Genomic DNA, 10,209 nt, shown 5'->3' on the forward strand with positions numbered 1-10,209 from the left:
ATCAGACGAATGTAATTCACAAATGATGCGTATATATTGTCATACGATGGAGATCTTTATTACGTTCAACGAACTTGTACAAATAAACTCAAATGTATAAACGAACTTTACTGATTCACATTGTCACTCATCTACGAGTCGGTATCATTAACTACTCATCGCATGCACTATGGAGGAAGGAGGAAGGCGAAGAGAGAGAGAGAGAGAGAGAGAGAAAGAGACTGAGGGAGAAAAGTAGAATGAAGTATACGATACGTGTATATATATATATATATATATATATATAACGCATGACCAAGTCGTAGGTGAATATTAACCAACATATAAATATATACACAGACATTGCGATACATCGACATACAGAGAGATGGCAAATAGGGCTAACACGAGCCACAGAGGACATACATACATTAGTTTAAAGACTTTGATATTTGCCGTAAAATTAGATTCGGGTCATACATATGAGAATTTAAATTTGGATATCGCGTATTGACAAAGGCGTATACTTTTCGATCATTCTGAAGTTTATTCGAATGAAAGTTTGACACGATACTTTGCATACTGTTTCCTCTCACTCGCTGAAACAAGAAGTACAAGCAATATTGCCCGCATACCGTTGACCAGTCTGATTGAAGAGATCGGGTATTATATTTCCATTCGTTCGAGTTGTATTGTAAAAACTCGGTGAAATAACTAGAATACATCCTCGGGTGTCTCCCGTACGAGTCAAAAAAATCTGCCTGACCATATCTATTTACGTACATAGCGATCCAATGACTACCCGGTTCATTATGGTTATCGACATTGGCGATCAACGCCGCTGGTAAGCTTTTCACATAATCAGGTACGTGGTCCGCGGGAAAAATGCCCAGAAAATACTTCTTCATCAGTTTGTCTCGTTCAACAAAGTTTAAAAGATGTTCCGTATTCATGGTGAATGCCCCGTAGAGATTTAACTGTCTCTCCTCCTCTCAATTTCCAAAATCCACAATCACGTTTCGATTTCTATCAATTTCGACGATGCTCTCATATTCCGCATACACCAGAACGTTGATAGTCTCTGGTAGAGCCTCCTCAAACTGCATCTCCAGACGTACGTTTCCGTGTTTACGAAGGTTGAAGCAATCGCCATCCGAGAGGTCGGGTGTCAGGTCAAAGGCGTACAGTGAATATCCATTCCCGTAATCTTTTCGATCGATGTGATTACCTTTGTCCCGGTACAGGGAATTTGTTCCGGAAAACAGAGTCTGGTAGGCTAAGATGTAACTCGCATTCTGTTCGGCGAATTTAGGACGGAGGGGTTTCCAGGGAACTTGCTCGGAATCGGCGTACAACGCCAAGAAGTTGAGGTTGTAGTGATGAAAGTTGAACGGGTTTTTCGAGTAATCTCCGTTGAAGGCTGTGTTACCCACGCATCCTATGACTAATCGTTTGGGCATTTGCCCCAGAATCAGGCTCTCTCTGGTGAATGACAGGTTCCCACGCGGTATGCTGAATGTCTTAACTTCCACACGCCTTAGCGGGTACTTTGCCGTTTGCGTCTCCAAGGTCTTTGCATGAAGCAGCGCAGCGTCTGAACTCAGCTTGACCCTTCTGACAAACAGAGATGCGTTAGTGACCTGGACTTTGTAGCTGGCGCCGTCGGTAGCGGAAATTAGACTGAAACTATCTTTGCTGCGATTGAGTTTAAGTTTGACATCCACTCCTCCCAAGAGCAAACGTTCTTGAAAACACATATCCAAGTGAAGAACTCCAACCATGTCGAGAGTCCGACTCTCCTTGATGTAATCTTGCCTCTGTCTCATTCCTCCGTTGCCAGGCGTTGCGCTGAAGGGGTTGCCATCATCCATAAACCCGGGTGTGTCTTTAAAATAGAGCGACGAGGTCAGTTGGGATTCTTTCGCAGCCGGCCCGTAAGTTAACAGAGTTTCCAAGATGGCTCGGTAAGGGTAGGTATTGGTAGAGGGGGTGACGAGTCTGTCGTTTAACATCAAGTCCACATCGCTGAATAAGGAATGCATGAACAAGTTTGTCGGGGCAACCTTTTCATTTTCGCCGATAGGCGTGCCATCACCGTTGACCACTTTGACTTGAAGGTGCAGGAAAGTCTGGGATAAATCGGTGTATTCATCCGTCGACCCTTGTAGATGAAACTGAATAGGCGTGGCATCGCCTATGTTTGTAAGAGGAAAATATTCGACCCATTTCCCACTCTCGACCGTCGTTTGCGTAGGTGGAATGCTAAACAGGTCCACTTCTGACTTTGAACAATCGCAGGATTGGCGATGGATCTTATCCATATTGTCGAGACGTGAGCGTGCACACGGCCAGGGATGATACGAATGAGTTCACTTGTCAAAAATATCCGATGTCTTCCTTCTCTTTGCTCCTTTCGAAGTGACCCTTTTCTTAATGGGGCGCTTCCTTTTAAACGCTTTATTTCTCTTCCTGGGTTGGCTGGATAACTGACGACCGAGATGTTTAAGGTTTGCCGAGGTGGCGCGCTTTAAGCTGTCTCCCTGAACCACATCACTGGCGATGTTAAGACCAGTCTGCAGCGCCTTTTTACCCAAATAAGGTACGGCTGATCGCAGTAACCCCTTCAACATACTTCCCAAACCATACCCTCGTTGCATTCGCGCTCCTCGAAAGACGGGCAGGGATGTACCCTGAGCCGTCATGACTATTAAAAGAATGTTTGTTTACGAGAAGATCGAAAGTGCAGTTTCACGATGACTTTCCCACTTTGAAATGGCACCTTTTCCCCAAAATCACTCCTTATATCTAATTGTATCGTATCTATATATTTGATTTTGACGGGTAGATAATGCGGAGTCTGGTACGAATGATGCACTACGCCACCAGCCTTATCCTTATCCGTAGCTACGATTCTTAATAACGGAGCGCTCACATCACCTACTCTCTGATTATCGATGATATCGGTGTATACGTACAGAGCGAATAATCCTCCGTCAATATCGGGAAAATAGGAGGCTTCGATATTCTCTCTCAAAGTCTTTTGAGTAAATCCCAACAACTGCGCCAATCCCTCGCTCAGGCTAACCTCCGTATCATCTCTGACATTGGCGGTCACTTTACAAGAAATTGCATCGACGTCAAAGTGCGCGTTATTTCTCGCGGAATTGGGGAATGACTTATTGATTGCATTGCATACGTCAGCCACATTTCTATAATGACCTTGCGGCACGCGTCCTACGATAGTCTCCTCATTTACTGTTATCCGGTATCGGTTGTTGGTCCTGTTTACGTTCGACCAGGAATGCGGGTAGATGATATCCACCAAGGCTACTTCCCATTCGCCCCTTAATTGTAAAGGCGTTGCTAACTTGGTAGTAAAACTCGTGAGGGTGTTATGCGGAAAATAGTCGAAAGAACTATTGCTCGGAAGGGTGACATAAATTTGATCTTCACTCTCCATCGTTACACTTTGGAATGTTTTCTCTATTGCCCAACGTACGACTTTTGTATATTATCCACCCATTGGTTAAAAGATGACGGGTAGCCTAAAAATTTGACGTAGTATTCGGTCCTCCCTCGCCTCTTTCTTTTCCTCAGTACCTTTTCCACCCTGTACAAACCACCTTTATCCTTTCGCACTTTTTGCAATTCTTCTTCGTAAAAAGTACCGGACACGCTTTCCCCCGTGTCATCCACTAAGTTATAGACGGGTACCCCTCGCCTTTTGGCTCGATCTACGTTGAAGACCTCTTCCGTCCAATTAGGGAGATAGCCCTTCTCAAAAATTTGTTTGGCTTTACTAATTCTTACTCTATCACCCGCTTTATACCGACCCGTTTGTCCTCTCTTTTCTCTTCCCGCGTAAAGCGTGTCCCAAACATCACCCTCATTTTCTTTAGTGACCAGAATGGGTTTCGTTTTGATAGACCCGTGATGAGAATTATTGTACGCGTTCAGTAAACTGTCCAGCACCGAAATGTACTTTAATGAGTTACGATGCGTGAAATATTTCCACATCTTTTCTTTCAACGTCCTGTTAAATCTTTCTACGACACATGCCTTGGTACTATTCTTGGTTGTGTAATGCACGATGTCCTTTTCTTTGAGAAATGTTTGGAAAGCCTTGTTTGTAAATTCAGTCCCCTTATCCGTGTGAATGTGATACGGTTCTCTATTTGATGTCTGGATAATCTTTTTTAGAGCAGAGATCAAACTCTTGCCCGTTTTATCTTTTAATGGTACGGCCCAGGCATATTTTGACAAGACATCGATGCAAGTCAGCAAGTATCTGTATCCCTTATTGTGTCTCGATAACGAAGATAAATCTACCAAGTCCATTTGCCACACATCATCCATACCATACACCACTACCCTGCTCCGAGAAAACTTACGTCTTACGGGACGATGCAAAGTATACGTGTCATTGCTTTCTAACCACTTTTTAACCTCTCTTCGCGATACATCGTGCACACCATCTCTCTTCGCAAACTGATACAACTTTTCTACTCCCGAAAATCCAGCTTCGTGTCCCGGATCGTAATATATCTTACTCAAATATTCCTCCATTCTCTCTCTCTCTCTCTGCACTTTCCTTCACCACAATTCGTTCAAGTTTCAATCGTGAGCAAACCACTCGCAAACATCGAATGACGACCAACATCCATCTCACGCTTATTATATGACGAGTATTACATTCGACACAAACATGAAAGCAACGATTGACATCGATTGATTTCAAATCTCCATCTCGAGTAAACATTTAATACATATTCAACCCAGTTACAAACCATCAAACTGCAAATATGTACACACAAATCTTCACAATATGATTATACAAGGCACGCAAATAGCATTCATTTTTCTTTTTTTCCCTTCCCTTCCCTTCCCTTCCCCTCCCCACCCCCACACCTTTCAACTTTTACCGCCTCTTTAGCTTTGTTTTGATGTACGATTTCACTGAGTCCTTTGGCAAGTCCAAGTAGAAAAACTCCGTGGCTTCAGCCACGCAAGCCTCCCGCTCTTCGTCAAACATTTGTGCAATGTTAAACACTGCATCCAGGAACCCAAAGTACTCGCCCTCATTCAACTTGGCCATTGCGGGGTCGAAGTATTTCTCAACCACATCCTCCCACAGTAGCCACGTACAGTCCTCGTGATCCATTTGACTGCTATATCCATTCTGACAACCTACGCAAGAGTCATGGATGAGCCTACTTATTTGGCTCGAAAGTGCTCTCATCGTCATCATTACTGGTCCGGCCGGTAGGTGTCCTCCCTCCTCCTCCTCCTCCTCCTCCTCCATCAGTTCCCCTTCCTCTCTCTCCTCACCCTCTACCTCCTGCGGTGGCTGCTGCGACCGTTGCTGATGCTCCTCCTCCTCCTCCTCCATCAGTTCCCCTTCCTCTCTCTCCTCCTCCTCCTTTTCCTCATCGAAGTTCAGAGTTTTTCGAACACTCTCCAGGCTGATGATGGCCGATGCTGGTATCTCTGCCGGGTCTCCTCTTCCTCTATTATCCTGACGTAAAGGGGCATGTGGTGGCTGAGTTGATCCACGGGGTGGTGTAGCTATCTGCAGGTCCTGCATGTATCGCTGTCGGGTTCTCAGCCGCATCAGTCGCATTCGACGTGGCACCGCTACAGCCGGGGCATCGGGTGTTGGTGGAATGCTGATTGGTTCCTCCACCACTGCATTCTGCCTTTGTAGCTGAGGTCTTGCTGACATCGGTCCCTCTGGCGACGGGAAAGGGGAAAATAGCAGCGGCGATGAAGGTGAATCATCGATGTAGATCGGCCCAATATCGGGGGTTGGAGGAGTCAAACACGGCGGGGATGAAGGAGGTCTCTCTTGCTGCAGATCCACCTCAGCAGCAGCAGCCTTTGGTACGTGAAGATGGAAGAGTAGAACGGTATAGTCACTGAGTTACGAAACGTTTGCGTTTTGGATCAAATCATTTAGAATGCATCTCTGAATTGTTCTATTTCTTAACATTGCTCAGTTCACGGACAGCAGCGCTGATCTTAAACGAGGCTTTCATCAGCTTCCACCAATGTTCACCCGTCAAATTGATTCCCTTTTGCCCCGGCAGCATTCTCTTTGTCCCTTTCAGCTGGTAGTACTCACGAATATTAATGTAGGGGACCCCTCTGAACTTTTTCACTACCGCAAAACGTTTTCCGCCCAAGTGAAATGGTTTTGACCCCAATTCGAATTCGCAAAGTTTGTAATCTATCTCGTGGCTATACCGACTACCCGCCTCTTCAACAACCTTCAGACTACTTTCTCCTTTTTGATCAGCACTTGCCTATACAGAACAAAAGAAACATGGGATACCATCAATACTCTCGTCGATACTCTGACAGAAATCATGCTGTATCGTGCATGCCCATTGATTTACTATGCAAGACTTTCATGCTATATTATGTTACGTACGTTTATCTTAAACGTTGGATTTGATACATTAAAAAAAAATCACGCATGCAGCTTATTTAATTTATGCATAAATATATTATGCAATGATCATTTCTACAGAGCATTCAGGTATTACGTGTATAGTATTGAAATCGTTCAACTTACCCGCATAGCAAGCACATGGGGTGGGACCTTGGTGTTGGTTTTCTCCTGAAATACCGGTCTAGAAGGAGTTGCCTCGGTGTTGCTAGCGTCGAATTCACCAGGAGCCAGGGTAGCCATCATGATGTATATAATGTACACGGTCCAACGAAGCAAACTGAAGGTCACGCAATGTAAGTATAGGCGATATCCAAGAGACAGTTCGAAGACTGACACTGATGATGGCTCCAAATTTTGTCGGGCTTTTATAACAATCCTTCTCATACTTTAACACACAACCCTATGGGACATTCCATCATCCAATCACAACTCACCCCGATCTCCGGAGGGCTGACCACCGTCACCCTTCTTGACCAATCACAGCGTGGCATTTTGTAACGGGTATGCTGGAGTAGGCCTTGTCTTCATTCCCATTGGTCAACACTTGGGGATACTTCCAGCCAATCAGGTCACATCCTCATTTTCACACACCCTTGCCCCCACTGGTCATTGGAATTGACCATAGCCCTTTGTCCCCTTCACCCCCATTCTTCATTGTCTCCCTCTCTTTAACCAGTCTTCCTGCCAACCTCCCCCATCTATGCACCCTACTTTTGTCCCCATTCATCGAGTCAACTTGGCCACGTCCTCTTTGTACAGCATAGCTCTACCATACTCCCATTGTTTTCCAATCTCCCCCCGCATCCTCAGTCTCTACAGTTGCTTAAATCGTGCATCCCTTGGCCCTGTATAGCTACATTGTATTCCCCTGGTCTTGATATATCTACCTTCCTGTCTTGGACTCTTTGTTTTAAAATCTCACAAAGAACTTCCCCTACCATGGCTACTGGAATATTGTTTCTTGGTTTCCTGTCTTGAACCGGGCTTTCATACCTACCTTCCTGTCTTGGACTCTTTGTTTTAAACTCTCACAAAGAACTTCTCCCACCGTGGCTACTGGAATACTGTTTCTTGGTTTCCTGTCTTGAGCAGGGCTTGTTCTCCCTATACATTGTGCACAGCGAGGTAAAGTGAAACTCTGATCGCCTCACCATTCTCATGTAGGCTATTGCAGTGTGAACTTGCTCTCTCCTTTATGCCATGATCTATGTACATGATGGACACTCGCATTCTGCATACCCTTGTGTACAATATACACCGAGAATGAAAACTTTGTGCCTGTGGATACACTCTTGATCGCTGTTTGGATACTCACCCTGTGCATTACCATTTATCGTGGCAGCTGGACACAATGTGTAAGTCACCATGGACCGTTATAGTACTCATGCAATCCTCATCCAGCAAAACTGCACTGCACAACTACAGTGCAACAATATTCACCAACACACTACCGATGCATATATTCATAAGTTCATTTCATAAACATTCATATATTACGCATCTCCCCTTCGTGAAGATGGAGGGAAGTTCGCTAATTAGGGGAGTGACGAAAGAGGATGACTAATTAATTAGTTCATCCTTAAAACACTAGACTTCCGGAAGCAACGGAAGGAGGACGTTAATTAGTTAATTAGCGCTAATTAGGAGGTGTGACCAATTAACACCTCTTTCTATCTAGACTAGCATATCTTCTTCTGAACAATATTATTTCATGACATGTATACTTTGTACTATGTTTTTGATTTTCGTTGATTGGAAATAAACTATGATTGAATTGAATTGAAAAAAAAAAAAACCAACAAGTTAAGTTCTTTACTTCCGGGAGCAGCTTCTTTCAGACCACTTGTCAGGGAGGTGAGACCTCCCTGTTCAGACTGAGTCCTTGACTGTTTTCAGGAACTGTGATCACCACCATTACTATTTATTCACTCATCTGTACAATGTGTGCTGAAACAGCTCTTGACATCTCTCTCCCCGAATTTTCAATAATCTTTCAGTTACTCAGAGGGTGCTGATTAAAAGGCAGGACAACGCGCTATGTGCTGACGGACAAATACCGCGGAAAACACCAACATCTAAACCACCAGATCACTGAAGACGCTATTAAACGCCGCTCCGTAACCATGGTTACCGTGATGTTTCCTCCTCTTGATGGGTTGTCATCAGTCATCCGTCAGTCTCGACAGGGTATTGCAGCCTGACCCTGCGGATTCGTGACTTGAGCTGGCGTTAAACATGTTTGTCACACGAATTGGCAGTGCCGTTTAGTCTCAGTGCAAGGGACCATCATTGAGTAAATATTAACCCACCGTGAGTCATTGATAACTAATATTACAACACAGTCTGCTATTGCATTCCCAATGGCTACAACTGTTTGAAAGACATATTCAACTCCACGGAAAGTGCATGGTATTCTGCTGTTTGTTGGAGAATTTCAAATAGATTAAAGTTTTGACAATAAGCACAATCAATGCTACATTGATAGGCAAAAACATCGCCTCAACTTCAAGACTAATAGACTTGGCGAACCCCTTCTGTTATCGAGTAAGAATCTGTTTACAACCTGCTGCGAGTTTCGTCGCCATCAGGTCTCCCGTTAGTCTCTCGTGGTCCTGTCAGCTTCGAAACAACACATTCGTGTTTGCGACGTACGAGGCTTCGAAGTGTCATTCATTATCCATCCTGGGATAGTAGCATCTATCAAAACATCGTCAACAGCGCCACTCGCCTTATGCGATGAGATTCGCGATAAACGCGCAACGAGTGTTTTCGACGAACCGCGTCAAGCCATGAACAATTTCGTCAACCAGACGTACAGTATTCTTTCACCCGACGATAGCCAAAGTAAAGGCGCACATTTCAAAACCGAATCAAGTAAGACACGAAACTCGAGATGTGACAGGAAGTAAGGAAAGTAGAATGACACTACGACAGAAGTTTTGTTGATCAAGTTCACTCACGGTGATATGGTGGAGGAAAAAACAGTGGGCGCAGTCCTGACATTTACTCAGTAAAAGAAAAATTAAAGCTCTCTCCAGAATGTTCTACGTTGCAGCTATTCAAGAAGCTTTAACACAATAATATCTGTATTCAGAATACTTTTTTTCCTAGACTAAATGATTAAGACTTTTTGTACGCTTCAAAACAATAACCAATATCGAACCAAACAAACCCTACATACAGCAACAACAACAGCTGTCTCCTGTAGGAATTACTCAAACGCAATTTGGGATTATTTAGAAACAAAAACAAAAACGAAATGCAGACTCGAATGAGAATTACACTCATGTTTGGGTTTTTACTCCTCATATAGGAGGGGAAAGGTATTCATCCTTTCCTGAAATCATGGAGCTACATGTGTTGATAGCCCCATGCTGAAACTATACTGCAGAAATCAACGGAAGGTCATTTTTAAGGATGATTTTTAAAGACCGCCACAGAAGTCTTGGTGTCTGGTTACTAGTATCAGGTCTCACACTCATCAAGAAGATAGTGACGGTGTTAGAAGAAGAAGAAGAAGAAGAAGAAGACAACATACCCCAATCTCATGTACTACGTTTTCTACTTGACTAATCATCCGTACCTGGTTTATCACCTTTTCAAATTTCGGTCATTATCACAAAGAATGCAAAAGCAAGCGTTAAGAAGAAATATCATTAGCGCTGACACTTCGTGAGTAGGCGTCTTTAAACCTGCTTATTTTTATAGTCTGTTTTGATTGGAGGGCTTATCTCCATATCTTTACAATCTAAAACAGCCATTCTCAGCAGTATAAATCA

The 10,209-nt window shown here is 43.9% G+C and overlaps 1 protein-coding gene across 1 annotated transcript; it reads right to left on the bottom strand.

The window, feature by feature from the left end:
* Positions 1–971: 971 nt before the first annotated feature.
* LOC139710152 (uncharacterized protein F54H12.2-like) lies at positions 972–2,300 on the bottom strand. Its single transcript, XM_071622085.1, has one exon. The coding sequence runs from the start codon at positions 2,298–2,300 to the stop codon at positions 972–974; it is 1,329 nt and encodes a 442-aa protein (XP_071478186.1).
* Between the last annotated feature and the right edge of the window lie 7,909 nt (positions 2,301–10,209).

The sequence above is a fragment of the Diadema antillarum genome, unplaced genomic scaffold, assembly GCF_040938485.1.
Source record: "Diadema antillarum isolate AM-2024a unplaced genomic scaffold, OU_Dant_1.0 seq00001505_RagTag, whole genome shotgun sequence".
In the NCBI taxonomy this organism is placed as follows: domain Eukaryota; kingdom Metazoa; phylum Echinodermata; class Echinoidea; order Diadematoida; family Diadematidae; genus Diadema; species Diadema antillarum.

Excerpts from the sequence above, each read along its gene's own strand:
- LOC139710152 (XM_071622085.1), bottom strand. The coding sequence starts at position 2,300 with ATGGATAAGATCCATCGCCAATCCTGCGATTGTTCAAAGTCAGAAGTG.